An 18,345-nucleotide genomic window follows, 5' to 3' on the forward strand; every position below is an offset into this window, starting at 1 on the left:
AAAACAACCATATAAAACATATGTTTTGATGAGTGAGCGGGACGTCTATATTGCCTGCATTCGCGAATGGAGGGAACACAAAAATGCAATAAAAAATATGTGTGGAATGGAGGAGGCGCAAAAGGCCCGAAAAAAACGCGCCACACATGTACAAATTTCATCAATTGCTGTAATACATATAAATTATAACGAGGTAAAGCAATAACAATGACCAATTGGGATAATAGGCAACAATAAACAATGGGAGGGGGACGCAGCACGCTGCGCGGCTTTGCGGCTCTTGAACATGACCACGGTTCTTAGCCTGACCGAGCGACGGTCGGACCGAGTTTTTTTCACGCCGACATTTGGCCGACTGAAACAATGCACTTACCCTGGAAATTATCGTCATTCTCTTCCTCCGATGCCATTGTAGCACTCGAATGCAACTTTTACACTGTTTAAGCACACGAAATTGTCTTAATTTCCACAACAAATAATTAAGCACACACAGACACGACGAGAAAAAAAATAGACAATTGTAAGCGGCTTCAACAAATATGGCGGAGCGGAGAGCGACAAAAAAGTGAGAGAACTAGGGTTGCACCCCGATAAAACGGAGCGAAACGGTCACACTGGCGACATGTCAACCCTGACTTTTATGTTTCTTTAACGACCCTGTCCTAACGTGTTTCGCAGAATTTTTCACCAAAGACCAAAAACCTTGTGTATTGTTTTTTGAATTGCAAATCGCTGATTTAAGCTCAAGGAATGTGCCAAGCAGTTGGTAAATAACATTTACTTTTTAGTCCGACCCATTTAATTGCGAATTATGTCGTCCATTATCACGCGCAAGGATGGCGACGAACAGAAATTGTCCAAAAAGCGCGCTGCAGCCTCAGATTCCAGAAGTGGTGGTGGAAGCGCCCTTGAAGCGCCCAAGAAATCCCGCTTCGATGTCCCGGAAAAGAATGGCGGCGGTGGTGAGAAGAAAGAGGAGGTCGCCGTACTCGCCTCGCTGAGTTCCACGCAGATCAAGCTGATGATGGCCCATGCCCAGCGGGAGATCGAGGAACGCAAGCGTGCCCTAAGTAATCTAAGGGACAAGGATCCGCTGCTGGCGTCAGTTCCATCGATCGGAATGCCCGTCGCCCTAGCCACTCAAGCGCTGGCGAAGAAGCCCACGCCCGAGGACTCGGAGAAGGCCAGGAAGATTGCCGAGTTGCAGGCGCAGATCAGGGCCAAGCTTACTGGCAATTTGGCCAGTTTGATTCAGCCCACTGCGGTAGCGGCCGCCGCTGCAGCTGCTGCTCAGGCGCAGGAACGACCCAAACCCCTGATCCTGGACGATGAAGGTCGCACTGTGGACAAAAGCGGACGTACCATTAATATACCCACGGTGACACCCACATTGAAAGCCAACATACGCGCCAAGAAACGAGAGGTGTTCCAGCGCCAAACGGGGTTGGGTGAACGGAGTGAGTCGGGCACTTCGGCCCAGGAAGAAGCTATCAAGTACTTTGACGAACGCATAGCCCTGAAGCCCACTGTTAGAACCAAGAGGACGTTGAGATTCCACGAGCCCGGCAAGTTCCAGCAGCTGGCCGAACGAATGCGCATGAAGAGCCAGCTGGAGCGGCTTCAGAATGAGATTTCGCAAATAGCCCGGAAAACTGGCATATCGTCGGCCACCAAACTGGCATTGATTGCTCCCAAACAGGACATGCCGGACGATGTGCCTGCCATGGAGTGGTGGGACTCAGTTATACTCACCCAGGATCTGGAGACAGTGGACGAGGCAAGCGGTAAGATAAGCATACGCCAAACAGCCATAACCAACCTTATAGAGCATCCCACACAAATGAAGCCGCCAAGTAAGTTTAAAGCTAGAACATGTCCCACAAGCAACTAACCACCTACTCCTTCAGATGAGCCCTTGAAACCAGTGTATTTGCCGGTATTCCTCACCAAGAAAGAGCGCAAAAAGCTTCGTCGCCAGAACCGTCGCGAGGCCTGGAAGGAGGAGCAGGAGAAGATCCGACTGGGTTTGGTGGCTCCACCAGAGCCGAAACTGCGCATATCCAACCTGATGCGAGTCCTTGGCTCGGAGGCCGTGCAAGATCCCACCAAAATGGAGCAGCATGTGCGCGAGCAGATGGCCAAGCGGCAGAAGGCGCACGAAGATGCCAACAATGCGCGCAAGCTGACCAGCGAGCAGAAGAGCGAAAAGAAGCAGCGCAAGCTGAGGGAGGACACCAGCTGCGGAGTACATGTGAGCGTCTATCGCATACGAGATCTGCAGGACAACCAGAGCAAGAAGTTCAAGGTGGAGACCAATGCCAAGCAGCTGCAGATGACCGGCAGCGTGGTGTTGTTCCGCGACTGCTGTGTGGTTGTCGTGGAGGGTGGGCCCAAGCAGCAGAAGAAGTATCGCAGACTCATGCTAACGCGCATCAAGTGGGAGGAGGACATCGCCAAGGGCAACGACGGCCAGGACGTGCCCAACTCATGCGTGCTCGTCTGGGAGGGTACTAGTCAGCGACGGCACTTTGGCGAGATCAAGTTTAAGATCTTTCCCATGGAAAAAATGGCCCGTGAGTTCTTTCAGAAGCACCAGGTCGAACACTACTGGGATCTGGCCTACTCAGGAGCCGTGCTTGAGGCCTCCACGGATCAGCAGTAGACAAAAGGCATTTTAAGAATTACTAAATACACTACAGTAATACAAATTCACTTTCGAAAAGATACAAGTCTGAATTAAAGTTTTGAAGCGCTACGCATTTGATGTTATTATTTTCGAAGCTATTCGGAACTTTGGAAGTGCAAAAATAACGAATAAAAGTTTTGTCTGGACTCTAGATATTTGTAGTAGTCATTTTTTAAGTGGTGGGAGTTGTTTAATTAGATCTGGGATTTGTGTCAGTATGGTTTGTTCTCAACCAACTACTGCCTCTTTACATAGGGATCCTCCCGGATGTTCGATTGGATAAACTCCTCTAGTCCTTGCTTCTTCAGCTTCTCGATTATCTCCTCCAGCCGCTGATCTTCTAGAGCGGTCTCGGCCTTCTCGCGCAGATCCAGTTCGTGCTGTTCCTTCACCCGCTTCGTGAGCACGCCTTTCACTAGTTCTCTCAGGGACTTGTTCATGTCCAGGGTGTAATCCAGCAGCTTTACATAGGTGTCTGGACTGAGATATCCGCACTGCTGGCACTGGGCAATCTGTTCAAAGGTGTCCATGCTGGCGGTAATTATCAGACCGTGCTCCTGGGCGGATGATGGGCTGGTTGTGCTATCGGTGCCGCTGTTGCTGCGATGCTTCCAGAGCAGCTCCTCGATCTTGGCACTGGGATTCAGGAAGACGTGATCCCGATAGATACAAGCTGTGGAGGCCGTAATTAAGTCGTAGGTGGAAATGCCGCACTCCACCAAAGCCACTCCGCAGCAATTGATGGCAGTGCTGAGTAGGCAGCCGTCATCGTCGAGAATGAGCACCCGTATGTCCAGCTGAAAGTTGAGGAACTCCGTGCGGCACACCACCGGCTCCAAGGCCTTGGTCAGCATGCTGCTCAGGTGGCGTTCCCGTTCCGGCACCGAATCCAGATCACCTGTGCCAAAGGCCGCAAAATTCACATAGCAATTCAGCACTCCCATGTTCATTCTGCGGGCGCTGGCGCGGATTAGCTCCTTTGGCGGGGCCACAATGGCCAGAACCTTGGTGTTTCCGTACTCCATGTAGGCGGAACCTCTCACTGTGGTCAACACACCGGCACGGATGACTGTAAATCGCAAGATGTATGAGAAATTTAATTACAAATAAGGATGTGCAAGTCTAACAGGTGTTTCTAGGTGCCAATTGTCTGGGTTCCTTCGCCGGTTTGTCAAGACTCTCAAAGAAATCCTCGCTTTCCTGCAGAGTTATGTACGGCTCTTCCTCAATGGAGGCTCCATCGAGCAGGGTGTTCTTCGTCTGGTTCACCGTTAACATATTAATATAATTTTGTTTGAATAAGAAAATAAACAAACTGAGTTCACATGTGGGCCAACGATTTTTAAGTTTTCGATTACGAATCGAAAATACGAATCTAGTATTTTTGTATACATTTTATACCGATTCTGTATCGCTTATCGTAGGTTATCGTATTTGAATGAAGTCCTTCAAAGAACCTTTTAAGAAAATAATCATCTTTATTTTATATCTTCAACGAAGTCTTCTTATTAGGCAGACTGTGCTAATTATTTATAATGTCTGAATAAAATTTTGATTTCTTCTTGGTACTATTTTCTCTGTTGATAAGAGAAAAAATACCCTGTAAAACAAAGCTTAAGACAACCCAAATCCACTCGGCACAGAATGTTAGTGGAATAATCATTTTCCTAAGCTCAACGAAAAAATTAAGGATACTTTTTTAACGCAGGATGAAAGTTGGAATTAGGGAGATCCATTAACATCCTAACCAACCATCAAGAGACCCATTTTTGCTTACCGGGACTCGCCACTATACCAAAAATTCGTCCGGAGAAAGATCTCCGTTCGTATCAAGGAATTACAGCTAATACAACTGCAAGGGCTGGATGTAAAAAATATATTTAAAATATCTGCATATCACGACATTTTCAAAAAACCCGCATACATACACAAAAATTTTTAGCTTTCTGATCTCTATCACTTTTCAATAATAATTTTGATTGGCAAGGCCCTTAAAAATCGTTAAAGTGAAAGTCACTGCCATCACTATTGGAATGTGACCAGCTCTTGGTAACGGTAGCTGATTATTCTGGTATTTTAAACAAATAAACGCGGCATAGCCTGGCGTTCGCAGCACGGTCGCACTGCAAAAAGCGCTGTGTAATTCTGCAATTTCAACAACGAAAAAAAGGGGAACAAAGCCGCATAAACCGCATTACAATCGAAACAAACGTAGTGCCAATTAAATCCCTTAAGTCAGACAAGCCAGGAAAGATATCATGACGGGCGAGACCAAGCTGGAGAAGAAGCCGCTGAAGCCGGCGGCATCCGAAGGCGATGCCAAGGATCCGAAGGCCAAGAAGGATGAAAAGAAGGACAGCAAGGACAAGGAGCAGCAGCCGGAGCTCTCCGACGAGGACCAGCAGCTGCAGGAGGAGCTGGAGCTGCTGGTGCAGCACCTGCAGGAGCCGGATGTGAAGCTCTACCAGCCGACGCTGGAGAGTATGGCCAAATTGATCAGGGCCTCCACGACGTCGATGACCTCGGTGCCCAAGCCTTTGAAGTTCATGCGCCCGCACTACGAAACCATGAAGACGGTGTACAAGCACATGCCCAATGAGCAGGCTCGCCAGTTGTGCGCCGACATCATCTCGGTGCTCTCGATGACCATGGGCAGCGGCAAGGATTGCCTGGCCTACCGATTCCTCTGCGATCGCAAGCAGCGCATCGGGGACTGGGGCCATGAGTATGTGCGTCATCTGTCTGGCGAAATTTCTGCCCACTATCACGATACAACGGGAGACTTTCGCGTGCAGCTCATCGAACTGGTCAAGCAGATCATCCCCTACAATATGGAGCACAATGCCGAGGCTGATGCCTGCGATTTGCTGATCGAAATCGATCACTTGCACCTGTTGAGCGACTTTGTGGACGAGTCGGCCTATCCCCGCGTCTGTCTCTATCTGCAGTCCTGCTATCCGTACGTTCCCGACCCGGACAACACCATTATCCTGGAAACCGCGCTCCAGCTGTCGCGCAAGTTCAACCAGTACACACAGGCCATGCGACTGGCGTTGATGCTCAACGATATGGACAAGATCGGTGAGATCTTCAAGGAGCCCAAGGAGCCGGCCATGCAGAAGCAGCTGGCATTTATGCTGGCCCGCCAACAGATTTGCCTGGAGCTGGATGAATCGGTGCCGGACTACGATGATCTCATGGAGATCATGTCGAATGCTAATCTGAACAAGCATTTCCTCAATCTAGCTCGCGAACTGGACATCATGGAGCCCAAAACGCCGGAGGACATTTACAAGTCGCATTTGGACAACTCGCGCTCCCGCTTTGCATCCATCCAGGTTGACTCTGCCAAGCAAAATCTAGCCGCTAGCTTTGTAAATGGTTTTGTTAACGCCGGTTTCGGGGTGGACAAGTTGCTGTCGGAAGACGGAAACAAATGGTTGTACAAGAACAAGGAGCACGGCATGCTCTCGGCCACCGCATCGCTAGGTTTGATCCTTCTGTGGGATGTGGATGGCGGTCTGACCATGATCGATAAGTACTTGTACTCCACCGATGACAACATCAAGTCGGGCGCTTTGTTGGCTTGCGGAATCGTCAACTGCGGCATCCGTAACGAGGTCGATCCGGCTCATGCCCTGCTCTCCGATTACATCGACAACCAGAACTCCTGCATGCGCGTTGGCGCCATCCTCGGTCTGGGCATCGCCTACGCTGGCTCCAATCGCTCCATTGTGATCGACACCCTGAAGACGGTCTTCTCGTTTGGCAGCAACAACAAGAGTTCGGCCAGCGTGGAGATATTGGGTATTACAGCTCTGTCGCTGGGTCTCATCAGTGTTGGTTCGTGCAATTCGGAGATCACCGAGATCTTGCTGCAGACGATCATGGGTCTGACCAAGGCCGATCTGAAGGACACCTACACGAGGTTCCTGTTTTTGGGTCTGGGTCTGCTTTACCTGGGCCGCCAGAAGTCCACCGAAGCCGTGATGATGACCTTGGAGGTTTTGGAAGAGCCGTACCGCAGCATGGCCACTACCATGGTGGACATTTGCGCATACGCTGGCACTGGCAACGTGCTCAAGATCCAACAGCTGCTCCACATCTGCTCCGATCACTACGAGACGTCCAGTGCCGATGACGAGAAGGAAAAGAGCAAGAAGGACAAGGGCAAGGATAAGGTAATGCCACACTTCGTGATTCGTTTTCTAGTTCCTTAGCTAATTGCTTCAATTCATTAACTTTGTAGGACAAGGAGAAGGAGAAAGAGAAGGAAAAGGAGCGCGAGAAGGACTTGTCGGCCACCCAATCGATCGCCGTGCTGGGAATTGCCCTGATCGCCATGGGCGAGGACATTGGCGCCGAAATGGCATACCGCTCGTTTGGAAACCTGCTGCGCTATTGCGAGCCAGCCATCCGTCGGGCCGTGCCACTGGCGTTGGGCCTGATATCCGCCTCCAATCCCAAGCTGAATATCATCGACACGCTGAGCAAGTTCTCGCACGACAGCGACGCCGAGGTGGCCCACAATGCGATCTTCGCCATGGGCTTGGTGGGCGCCGGCACGAATAACGCCCGGCTGGCCTCCATGCTGCGCCAGTTGGCGCAGTACCATTCGAAGGATCCCAGCAATCTGTTCATGGTGCGCATCGCCCAGAGCTTGACGCACTTGGGCAAGGGCACTCTCTCGCTGAGTCCCTACCACAGCGATAGGCAGCTGATGAACCCCATGGCCGTCGCTGGACTGATGGCTACGCTGGTTTCCCTGCTGGATGTGAAGAACCTGATACTGAACCGATCGCACTATCTGCTCTACACACTGGTGCCCGCCATGCAGGCGCGCATGCTGATCACCTTCGACGAGGAGCTCAACCAGCTGCAGGTCCCTGTGCGCGTCGGCATCGCCATCGATGTGGTCGGCCAGGCAGGCAAGCCGAAGACCATCACCGGCTTCCAGACGCACACCACGCCCGTCCTGCTGGCCATTGGCGAGCGCGCCGAGCTGGCCACCGATGAGTATCTGGCCCTCACCCCGGTCATGGAGGGCTTCGTTATACTCAAAAAGAACCCCAACTTTGTGAAATAGAAGTGCATTCAAACATTTAACGTTTAAGGTCATGCGAGAAATTGAAGTTCAGCCACTAACTCCCAATAATTATTTGTTCTCCCCGCTGGCAGTTGATTCAAACGATTCAATTGATACGAAATATATCTACTTATAAAGAATAAACGCTGTGCTCTTTTTATTACCCATTGCAGGCGACACAAACGCATTGTGTGAAAATATATATATGCAAACTTTATTCAGTGGCTTTTAGCAATATTCATTTTGCGTGTGCTCGAAGTGGATTTTTATTTATGCATGTATACGTATATATAAATGTAGTCGTAGGCTCTAGTGATAGGTTCTTGCTGGATTTTTTGGAGCAGTTTGTTTCGCTTGTACGAACTTTACTTTAAAAATAGACTTACTTATTGCTGCTGTAAATATATATATATATATATTTGTATACACTCTGCACTAATTACATATGATAAAATTGTCTCATTGTTTCGCCACAAAAGCTTGGCTCACACAATCCAAAAAAGAGATGTAAAGTGTAAGCATGGGAATTCAAATCGCTTTTGAATTTAGTTTTCCATTAGCCCTGTAGATTTGTTAAATTTAAGTAACTGCCAAATTAGAATTAAAGTATATTTGATTTTAGATACAATTGTGGCGTACTGGTAGCAACGAACCAAATGAACGATTTTGAGGTCAATTTCAAATTCGACACAAGTCTTAACAAATGTCCAACATGATAAATCGGTTAAAATATAACACAACATAATAGAATAGAATATATAGCAATAAACTTAGGGCTTGCAAAATGGCCTGGTCCGGCATTGCGTCTACGAATTAAACAAACTAAGCCCTGCGATGCATGTGGTCAACGGGAGGCGATAATTGAGGAGGAGGAGGACGATGAGGATGAGGAGGAGTTGGAGCAGCAGCAGCAGCAGCGGCGGCGCCTGCGTCAGCGCCTCTCGTACTTGGCCGGCACCGATAGCCTGGTGCGGACGCCACCAGCTCCTCCTCCCGTCGATCCGCTCGCCTTGCTCCTCTCCGATGTGGAGCGACGCCGGGCAATCGGGCGTTTGCTGCTGCTGCTACTGGCGTTGTTACTGGTTGCTGGCAGTGAATGGTTATTGCTTTTGTTGCGGCTGGCTCCACTTCCAATTCCGCCTCCGTGTCCATTTCCGGGACTTCCGTCGCTGTAGCGCTGCCGCTTGGTAAGCACTGTATTATCTAGCAAAGGTCCAAAACATATACCATTAGAGCGCGTCAAATGCAAGTTGAATTCAAGTTACTACTGAGTTAGTTGCCCACACAGTTGTTGGCAACCGGGCTCGCAACTCCATTAACTCCCACGGCACCAAATCCGCCACACTCATCATCAATAATACCAACATCGACAGCATTATCGCTGTGGGCCAGCACCTCTGGCGCATCCGCCGCCTGCTCCACATCTGCCACAGACCGCGCGTTCACAGTGAGAGGAGGAATTCAGTTAATGTCCAAAGGAAAAGCGAAAGGTTTGAAAGAAAAAGGTCCAAACGATACAATTTTGATTGAATTTTGGGATTTGCTACTGATCGGTGGCTTTCATTGTGAACTCATGACGATGTTGGATGGATGCATTGGATGTTTTGTACATATGAAGATGCATGTAGCGATTCCTTGTCTTGGATATGTTATCAGTTTATCAGTTTATCTGCATAAAGTTATTTTGGGTGGCGCAATTGATGATGATATGTTTAATGGGGGAAATAGGAGCTTACACATATTACAAAGAACAAAATATATGGCATTTCATTGTCTCAATTCAAAGAACTATACAAAAATAAGATTTATCTCAAATAATAACTGAGCAATTCGGATTGCCAAATAAGATAGCTATACTTTGATTTTGTATATATGTATAAGGCTAGCACTATCGAGTTGCAATTATGTTTAAATCTACAAGACGATTCATTTTTCATAAGACATAAAGTTTAGTCAGATTACTGTTTGTAATCCCAAGCCATTGTAAAAAAAAAGCAAAGATAGAATGACTACGATGGGGATGAGAGGGGAATGCTTGCTGCATGCTGATGCGGCACTCACCTTTGGAGCTCAGCTTGCGCTTCGATGCTGGTGTGGCCGCCAGTCGCGATCCGCTGACATTGCGCTTCTGGCCTTGCTCGGAGCGTCGCTCCCTTGTGTTGGCCAGGGTGCTCAGCGGCTGGTCGGCGCTCTTCTTGGCCACGTTCTTGCTGTTGCTACCGCTGCTGCTGCTGCCGTTGGTGCCATTTTCAGTGGCCTTGCCCTGGACGCCCGGGGAGGACGCTGCGCTGCCTCGTTTCAGATGAGCCGGCATTCGTTTGGGTGGCTGCATTGAACCACTTCCAGAGGTGGATGCGGAGGAGGTAGATGCTTGGTCTGCGGGCGGTGCTGGCTTTTGGGGTGACTTGAGTGTCTTGGGGTCTTCCTGCTTCTTGTGCATGCCCACATCCAGCCAGTACTTCAGTTGCTCCTCGCGCTGCCGCTGCATCAGCTCCTGGCCGGCGGCGTACTTGCTGAGCAGACCCTGTAGCTTCTGTACCGTCTTGTAGACCGTCTCGGCTGCGATCAGTCCGTAGTCGAAGAGCGAACACATGTGCAGGATGAAGTTGCGGTAGAGATTCTTGCGCACAATCTCAGTGCCTTTGGCGTCGAGGAACATCTCGCAGGCGATCGGCAGCTGGCAATCGCCCACAAAGCCGTGACGCATCACGTGCAGGTTCCACAGCTTCATCAACTCCTTTTCACCCTCGTTCACGTCGGAGAACTCGTCGATCATCTGGATGGTCTTCTGGCGCAGCCACAGCGGATCGCTCTCGCCCTCGGAGTCGATGTCCAGCTCTTTCGGATGCACGGGCAGGCAAGTCTCCGTGTGGTGGTAGAGTCTGCATGGATTTGAATTTGTTTTACTTGCTTATCCTATGTACAGCCTTTAAGTGGCGCCTTACCTGTTGTGACCGGTAATGTACGATCGCTGGTTGCTTATCTCGTCCTCGTCCAGCTCCAGGAACTCGTCCAGGCAGGTCTTCTGGCGCCTTGGCCGGCACACCATCAGGCTGGTGACCGAGGTGCGTCGCACGGGGCCGCAGGTGCGAGCAAACGAGGAGCCAGACGGACCGGCCAAGTCGTAGGGCGATCCGGCATACGAGCCGTCGTAGGCATCATTGATGGTGACATCTATGCGAGCTCCACTTCCAGCCGGCTGGTAGGTGAAGTTGAAGCGGGCGTGGCAAAGCTTTAGATGCTTCAGCAGAGCATAGAGACGCAGGCAGTCCAGGCCGCACCACGGGCAGTTCAGCTCCTGGGTGTACTCCGTCTGCTGGCGGGTATTATTGCTGTACATGAAGTTGTACACGATCTGAATGTGCTCCGGTGTGGTCTTGCACAACGTGCTGTTGCCCCCGCCACCACCATTCTTCAATCCGCTGCAGTTGTTGTTGTTATTGTAGTTGTTGTTGTTGTAGTTCATCTCGGCCACCGCATCCAGATGCTGGACACAACGCTGCAGCTCCGGAGCGGAAATCATCTCGGGCAGCTGCTCATTGGATAGCGTCAGATGGAACTTGAGCATGGGACTCTGCTGGTAGACGTCGTAGGTGAGCGAGAGTGGAATGTAGCTATCGGGCATCGTTTCCCAGGTGCATTTCTTTGGTGAGAAGGACTTGATGCTGGTGGAATTGAGAGGCTGCAGCATGGCCTCGTACTCGCCTTCGGTTATGAATCCGCTGGACTTCTCGTACAATATCAGTTCCGACCCGAACATTTTCTCATTTCGACGCGACCGCTTAATCGGTGGAGTTTCTGCAGAAGACGGATTAGTTTGTAGACCAACTGGGCGCTTTGCAAAGAACTCACCTGCATTCTCATCGTTGCACGTACTTGGCGCCAGCACCTTGATGCGAAAGAGCAGCTTGTACAGTGTGTGCTGCTCACCCATTGGCCGCATCGTCTGGAGAGGAATGCTGATGGTGGCATGTTCTCCCACACGATCCTTTGGGTTGTACACGATCTGTGAGCACTTGCTGAGCAGCTCCTGGAAGTCCAGCGTGCTGTCCTTTCGCTTGCTGCGTGTGATCTTGTACAGCGTGGTCTCCACACTCACAGACTCGCCCGCTTCGCAGAGCAGCTGCTCCTGCAGCAGATCCTCGCCAGACTCGTTGTCCAACCTTGCCGGCAACTTCTCGTGCAGCGAATCGTAGATGACGTGCAGGTAGTTCTGGCTCACCGCCACCGACTTTTGTGTTATGCTCTCCAGCATGGAGTTTACCTGGAAGCTGATCCGCTTCTTGTTGTTCCGCGACATCCGTTCCTTCATGTAGCTGAGCGTGCGGTTGAGGAAGATGGGCTGTATTTGAGAAGGGGTATATATTAATGAGTGGTGCAGGGTGGAGCTAAATATCCTAGACATTTCTAAGGTGATTTAAGATAACTCCATAACTGCAGCAGCTCAGTTGAAGCTGAGTATTAATTGCGATTTTGTGTAACCTGAATTCGAGGAGTCTCTTATTTGAAGCTTAGTTCGCAGTGATGTATGGGACACAAATACTTGGAAGGGATATCAACTTACGTTTGTCTCGTGTCGATTGCGCAGGTAGCGATAGATCTGCGTGGGCTCTGAAATGTAAGTATTCGGCGAATTACTCGATGGCCCGAAGGCACAACAACCGCAGGTTCTACTCACTCTCAAAGGCCTGCAAAAAGAGTTCCTGCTCCTGCTGGTGGCCATTGAGTTTGACCTGACCCTCGCCCGTCGGCGGTACAGTAGAGCCAGCATTGCTCGCGTCCGGTGCTCCATGGGTGAGGCCATTAATGCCATTTGCGGCTGAACCATCCGGATTACTGTCTTTTTCGCGTTTTTTCGTTGGGGCCATTGTTTTTGTGTTGTTGGCAAGGGGAACGGGGGCGGGGGCGAAGGGCGAGGGCGGTACTGACGGCGGTACGCTTTCCACGGATCACAATTACAACCGCACGCAATCGCTTTTAGTTGGCACACATTTTCGCCACATCAGAGTCCATTTATAATCGGTTTTTGTTACTTTTCCGCCGCGCTATGCGTGTTTTCTGCCGTCCTCCTTTTCGGCGCGAAATCTTTTGCTTTTGTCTCAGCGTTATTATGGGCGCACTAGCAACGCTACGACTGCATGACGAATGTTTTTGTTTTGCTGTTCAGCGCTTGCACACTGACTAACTAATTTGTTCATATGCACATTGTACTTGTTTAAGTTGATGAGATTAAGCACTTTATTTGCTTCCAAACATTGCAAATGAAAGCATTATTTTTTTGCGGTCATGTCAAGCATGTACAACGCCAGTCCTAATACGTTGGGCGTTTGCCAACACTGTTTTGATAGTCCTTCAAGCAATTTGATTTCAAATGCATTTACTTCTCCGTTTAGTACACAACATTTTTTAAAGGTTTTCGTTTATATACTTTCCTCGTTTTAATTAGTAAATTGAATGAAAGACAGTAATTAGTGCACATTTCAGACAGCTGTTTTGGGCAGTGCTGTAAATCACCCCAGTTACAGCCATGTGGCAACGACGACATTTTCTGCAATTTTGTGCAAACCATATTTGGGCACACTGCACGCTTTACTCACATGCGAAAGCCGAAATTTTGTTAAAATTATTAACAACCGGTGAAGCAACTGTCTCATTAAACTCGTAATTCCGAACTAACACCTGCGGTAACTAAACCAAAATGGACAAGAAGAGCGCAGCGTTGTATAAAAAGATGCAGGCCGAGTTTAAGGCGTACCAGAACCTGCAGAAATGTGAGTAAATGCCAGCCATCTGGTGGATAAGTTCCATAATTTCGTCTTATGTGCATGGAATATATGTACATTTAACTTCCTGCACAGCCTGCGTGAAGATGGTAAAGCAGCGGGAAATGCTGGAAAGCCAGCTGAACGAGAACAAGTGGGTCCTGGACGAGCTGAATCTTCTGGGCCCCGACAACAAGGTCTACAAGCTCTTCGGGCCCGTTATGGTCAAACAGGAGCTGGAGGAGTCGCGCCAGAATGTCGGAAAGCGCATGGAGTACATCTCCAAGGAGCTGAAGAGCTGCACCGACACCCTGGAGAACATGTGAGTGGCCATCGCCTATTTGCCTTTTCCTTTTTTCATTTTCGTTTTATTTAATCCAGGGAGAAGGACATGCTGAAGCATCAGGAATCCGTGGCCAAATACCAACAGCAGTGTCAGGTGGCGGCGGCCATGCAGTAAAGGCCTTCTACCCCCGCACACATCTAATTTATAACTTATTTTGGGACAGCTTAGTGGCTTTCGAAACTCTACTGGCACGACCGCTTTATCTTAAAATTAATAAAACCCATGAAACCCTTAACACAGCATGATAATGTGGATTCAGTGGATGCATTAAAACATTATTAACTATATTATTTTCAAAAAAGATTGTTTCCATCTCCCAGCTAAAAAAAGTTTTAAAAATAATTGCCCTATTTTTATATTGAAACATACGTTTTATTATGAAGATTTACTGCATTTTAAATGGCTAGTAATTAAATTTGTGCAGCGCATTTATTAAATGTAACATTTTACCAGTTACTCTTTTTATTTAGCAAGAAGTTATATGTTAAAAATAAAAAATTGAATTGATGTAGATTTTATTTTATATTCTAAATGAGTTATAAATACCTTTGGTATTTTTTGCAAATTTTATCTTTGTCGGTGGAACTCCCCTACTAAAATGTTGGGATCAGCTGTAGCTTTTAGCACACCCACTGGACAAGTTGTGGCATTCCAGCGGCGGCGACCTGCTGCCACACTAAAAACTGCGACAAAAAGTTGCCACGAAGAACAGAACTTATTTGTTGGCAGAATATAAATCGGGGTTTCCAAAGCGTCGCTTAAGTCAGATCCCTGTTCCGGATTCGAGCTTGACCTGAACGCAATCAAACGATGGGCTCGAGCCACAGCATCCATGTTCCCGGCGGCGGCACCGAAGGTAAGTGGGCAAACAACTTGTTCGCCACGGACCACGTAAACGTAAACCTGCCGCTGGTCCAATCAAAAGAGCGCTAGAGTCTTGCCTGGATAAAGGCGAACCTAGTCTGGTCTAGCCTGTCCAGCTTTGTGAAAACCCAAAGCCTAGAATCAAACCAAATTAATAAACATAATGAAATCGCATTATTACAATCGTGACATCATAGTCATGCCTAATGTAAATACGCTACTTTATATGTTACCCACGATCTTCATTCTTATCATAGAATTTATAGTTTATATGGTGTGTATTTCCTTCCTCTAATCACGCCTGTACAGTTTTATCCAGATAAAGCATATCTGCCTGTAGTAGCTCACATCACATAGAAATATATAGAAGTATGCCCATGAAATTCACAATCCATATTCCGCAGGCTACCACGTCCTCAAGGTGCAGGACAACTCGCCGGGCCAAAAGGCCGGACTGGAGGCCTTCTTCGACTTCATCGTCGCAATAGCCGGCACACGCTTGGACCAGGACAATGATATGCTGAAGGAGCTGCTTCGCCAGAACGTTGACAAGCCGGTGCGGCTCACCGTCTACTCCAGCAAGACGCAGACGGTCCGCGAACTGACCCTCACGCCGAGCAACAACTGGGGTGGCCAGGGGCTGCTGGGCGTCAGCATACGGTTCTGCTCCTTCGAGGGCGCCAACGAGAGCGTCTGGCACATACTCGAAGTACATCCCAATTCGCCAGCCGAACTCGCGGGACTGCGAGCCTACAGCGACTACGTGATTGGGGCAGATGCCATACGGCACGAGAACGACGACCTGTTCACGCTGATCGAAACGCACGAGCAGCAGCCGCTGAAGATGTACGTTTACAACCTGGACGATGACGCCTGCCGCGAGGTGACCATCAAGCCGAATACCGCCTGGGGTGGCGAGGGAGCTCTGGGCTGCGGCATTGGCTTCGGCTATCTGCATCGCATTCCCGTGCAGGCAGAGCCAGTGACCAGTAGCTCCGCTTCTGCTCCTGCTGCTGCCTCCGCGGAGTCCTCTGCTCCGCTGCTGACTGCCGGAGGAGCGGCACCGGCTGTTGCTCAAGCAGCCCATGCAGGATCCGCTGTGGTCTCACCAACGTTGCCTTACATACCGCCGCTGGCCAACACCTTTGGATCGACAAACGCCGAGGTCAGACCACCGACTATTGAGCCACCGGCACAACAGAGCTTGTTCAAGACCTACTTCAATCCGGATGAGGCTACCGATGCCCTAACCGCTGCGCTCGAAACGCAGGCCAACATTGCCGAGCCCGTTTCCGTTCCCGCTCCGCCAGTGGTGGCTGACGTGGCCGTGGCGCAACCACAGGTTCAGGTGCCCGCACCAGCGCAACCACTGCCGCCGCCAGCCAACATCTTTATACCCGGCGTTTTCGATCCCAGTACGCAGCAGAACGCTACTCTAGGTGGCATACCCGCTGCCCAGCTGCCATTTCCACAGGCCACGGCAGCGCCGGCGGCTGTGCCCATGTTCTCTGCACCACAGCAGGCCTACATGTCGGCCCCGGCTGCCCTCTCCTATCCAGCCGGTGCCCAGACAGTGCCGTCATATCCGCAGGTGCAGCCCTCCATGGGCGGACTGTTTCCCACGCAGCCAACGCCGTTGCCGCCGCAGATGGCCCATGTGTTTGCGCCACCAGTACCACCGCAGGCTGTCGCTGCTCCGGCGCAAGGCAATGATGAATTAGCCGGACCGGCAGTGAATCAGGCTGGAAACTAAGACTTCAACTGGGCTAATGGACCAACTGCTAAACCTGGACAAATTGTCGTTAAGCTTTTATTTTCGAGAATCATCTGATTGTTCTGTATGATTGCGTTAGCAGATATCACAAGTGGCGCGATGGGATTGGCCAGCTGCATGCAAAGATGTGTACATTGCATTCATATAATAATCTAAATTAATTATAACAATAAATCAATAAAAATATATGTGTATTTAAGGTCTTTACATAAACGAGCGTTCAATGCATTTGTATTTCTTCAAAAGTGTGAAAAGAAAAAGGCAACAATGTTCAAAAATCAAGACTGTTTTGCTTGGTTTGCTAAGCGACAATTTATTTGATGTATTATAACAAATACTTACTTACACAATTTCATTAGCCGAAAAGTTATTTGCTGAAAATTAAATGAAGTAAATATCGTTATAAGTATTTTAGAATTGCAAATCTCCGTTTAAAGAAACTTGCAGATTGAGTGTATTGTGCAAATGATTTACACATGGATTTTAGGACAATAATGGCAGCAAAATCAGTAAAATAACCTTTTTTTTAAATGCTAGTAGAAAAATAAAAGTGACTTAAGGCGACGATTGGTATTAAGGGCATTTAGAATTGCATAAATAAGCGATTGAAAAGAAAAGACAAGAGCAACTAAATTTATAAACATTCAAGGCGACGACTACGTATAACTAATTGGGCAGGCACCTGGTCTGAAAGTACTTCTCATCGACGAAGCGACAGAACTCGACCAAGTCCTTGAACTTCTGCACCGTTTGGGCCAGCGCCATGTTCGGCAGCGTGGTGGTCAGAATGCTGAAGAGGTGGCCGAAGGCGATGGCGTCCAGTTCGCAGGGCTGATCGCCGTAGAAGAAGGGCGTTTCCGGCGACTCCTTCAGCTTGTACTCGAGCGTCTCACAGCACTTGGCCACCTTGTCGATGACGCTGTCGATGTCCAGGTCGTTCCACTGATAGACCTTCAACAGACGCAGCGCGTTCCGCCGCTTTCCATAGTTCTGCATGTGATTGAGGGGCCAGGGAAAGACGACTCCGTTCCTGGGCGCTGTTACCTCTTTGTAGACGCGTTCGTTCTTGAAGCTAATGTACAGCTCCGCCATGGTGAAGATGTTTTCCACCAGGGACACATAGGTGCGCATGTCGGCCTTCTCGTCCTCGTCCTGCCAGCTGCCAATGGCCAGTTCCTTCTGCTCCACAAAGTTCACGATCGGCTCGAATTCGGCAAAGATGAATGCTCCTGCGCGGATGAAGGGCAACTTGGTCATCCTGCCGCCGGGCGACATGTGCTCCGCGTTGGCGCAGGATCGAATACCGAAGGGCAGGTTGCACATCTTCAGGTAAGCCTTCACGGCCAGGCAACTGGCGTTTTCCGGCAGCAGGATCTGTTCCGCTTCATATGGCTTTTTTTAATGCACATTAATGAAAGGTTGATGTTAGTGAAGATTCTGGAGCTATAGAGCGCCTTACCTGGTAGAGGGTGGCGTCTTCGGGCCAAGGCTCGGCGGACAGTTTGTCGGCCGTGTCTAGCTGGCTCAGGTAGTGGGATCTCATTGTAAATTAACCGAGTAAATTTTGTTTTTCAACTTGCACACCGAAATCGCCGATGAAGTAACAAGCAGCTGTTTGCCGGCGTTGCCAGACTGACAAGAACCAAACAGCGATTCTTATTAGAAATTGCATTTCTGCAAAAACTGCCCTACTATTTAAATTAATTAATAATTCGTATTTTAACATGTACTTACAAGTCATAGAATAGATTAGGTGGAAAGCTGTCCCAAAACTAAAAACTTTTTCAAATAACAAGTAATTTTGGATAGCAGTGTGAACGGATGACT

General features: G+C 49.1%; 8 protein-coding genes across 11 annotated transcripts in view; 4 read left to right on the forward strand and 4 right to left on the reverse strand.

Annotated features, from left to right (window-relative positions):
• Positions 1-548, reverse strand: part of LOC117140672 (chromodomain-helicase-DNA-binding protein Mi-2 homolog) — a 28,276-nt gene extending 27,728 nt beyond the window's left edge. For both annotated transcript variants that reach the window (XM_033303723.1, XM_033303722.1), the window contains exon 1: positions 374-548. In XM_033303723.1, coding sequence (XP_033159614.1) covers positions 374-410 — 37 coding nt within the window. In that variant the 5' untranslated portion in view covers positions 411-548. The remainder of the gene's footprint in view (positions 1-373) is intronic.
• Positions 549-635: 87 nt separating this feature from the next.
• On the forward strand, positions 636-2,837 carry LOC117140676 (U4/U6 small nuclear ribonucleoprotein Prp3). The gene is made up of 2 exons (XM_033303730.1): positions 636-1,853; positions 1,908-2,837. The coding sequence occupies exons 1-2, from the start codon at positions 812-814 to the stop codon at positions 2,660-2,662; spliced, it is 1,797 nt and encodes a 598-aa protein (XP_033159621.1). The 5' UTR covers positions 636-811; the 3' UTR covers positions 2,663-2,837.
• A 17-nt stretch (positions 2,838-2,854) lies between these two features.
• Positions 2,855-4,033, reverse strand: LOC117140677 (exosome complex component MTR3). The gene is made up of 2 exons (XM_033303731.1): positions 3,814-4,033; positions 2,855-3,755 (listed from the first exon to the last, which is right to left on the reverse strand). The coding sequence occupies exons 1-2, from the start codon at positions 3,962-3,964 to the stop codon at positions 2,923-2,925; spliced, it is 984 nt and encodes a 327-aa protein (XP_033159622.1). The 5' UTR covers positions 3,965-4,033; the 3' UTR covers positions 2,855-2,922.
• A 753-nt stretch (positions 4,034-4,786) lies between these two features.
• LOC117141779 (26S proteasome non-ATPase regulatory subunit 2) lies at positions 4,787-7,916 on the forward strand. Its single transcript, XM_033305411.1, has 2 exons — positions 4,787-6,867; positions 6,936-7,916. The coding sequence occupies exons 1-2, from the start codon at positions 4,945-4,947 to the stop codon at positions 7,770-7,772; spliced, it is 2,760 nt and encodes a 919-aa protein (XP_033161302.1). The 5' UTR covers positions 4,787-4,944; the 3' UTR covers positions 7,773-7,916.
• Positions 7,917-7,964: 48 nt separating this feature from the next.
• Positions 7,965-13,137, reverse strand: LOC117141780 (polycomb protein Su(z)12). Of its 2 annotated transcripts, XM_033305413.1 has the most exons (7): positions 12,451-13,137; positions 12,337-12,383; positions 11,625-12,114; positions 10,718-11,570; positions 9,834-10,654; positions 9,038-9,196; positions 8,885-8,975 (listed from the first exon to the last, which is right to left on the reverse strand). In XM_033305413.1, exons 1-6 carry the CDS (start codon positions 12,638-12,640, stop codon positions 9,045-9,047), a joined length of 2,553 nt encoding a protein of 850 aa, XP_033161304.1. In that variant the 5' UTR covers positions 12,641-13,137; the 3' UTR covers positions 8,885-8,975; positions 9,038-9,044. The 2 variants fall into 2 exon arrangements, with proteins under 2 accessions (XP_033161303.1, XP_033161304.1); XM_033305412.1 differs by lacking the exon at positions 9,038-9,196 and having other exon boundaries at positions 7,965-8,975; positions 12,451-13,133.
• A 193-nt stretch (positions 13,138-13,330) lies between these two features.
• Positions 13,331-14,244, forward strand: LOC117141782 (probable prefoldin subunit 6). The gene is made up of 3 exons (XM_033305414.1): positions 13,331-13,543; positions 13,631-13,856; positions 13,916-14,244. Exons 1-3 carry the CDS (start codon positions 13,471-13,473, stop codon positions 13,992-13,994), a joined length of 378 nt encoding a protein of 125 aa, XP_033161305.1. The 5' UTR covers positions 13,331-13,470; the 3' UTR covers positions 13,995-14,244.
• A 289-nt stretch (positions 14,245-14,533) lies between these two features.
• Positions 14,534-16,731, forward strand: LOC117139540 (Golgi reassembly-stacking protein 2). Its single transcript, XM_033301915.1, has 2 exons — positions 14,534-14,736; positions 15,149-16,731. The coding sequence occupies exons 1-2, from the start codon at positions 14,691-14,693 to the stop codon at positions 16,495-16,497; spliced, it is 1,395 nt and encodes a 464-aa protein (XP_033157806.1). The 5' UTR covers positions 14,534-14,690; the 3' UTR covers positions 16,498-16,731.
• Positions 16,732-16,788: 57 nt separating this feature from the next.
• On the reverse strand, positions 16,789-18,148 carry LOC117139541 (metaxin-2). Of its 2 annotated transcripts, XM_033301917.1 has the most exons (3): positions 17,978-18,148; positions 17,201-17,910; positions 16,789-16,892 (listed from the first exon to the last, which is right to left on the reverse strand). In XM_033301917.1, exons 1-3 carry the CDS (start codon positions 18,059-18,061, stop codon positions 16,886-16,888), a joined length of 801 nt encoding a protein of 266 aa, XP_033157808.1. In that variant the 5' UTR covers positions 18,062-18,148; the 3' UTR covers positions 16,789-16,885. The 2 variants fall into 2 exon arrangements, with proteins under 2 accessions (XP_033157808.1, XP_033157807.1); XM_033301916.1 differs by lacking the exon at positions 16,789-16,892 and having other exon boundaries at positions 17,010-17,910.
• Between the last annotated feature and the right edge of the window lie 197 nt (positions 18,149-18,345).

The sequence above is a fragment of the Drosophila mauritiana genome, chromosome 3L (assembly GCF_004382145.1).
Source record: "Drosophila mauritiana strain mau12 chromosome 3L, ASM438214v1, whole genome shotgun sequence".
NCBI lineage: Eukaryota > Metazoa > Arthropoda > Insecta > Diptera > Drosophilidae > Drosophila > Drosophila mauritiana.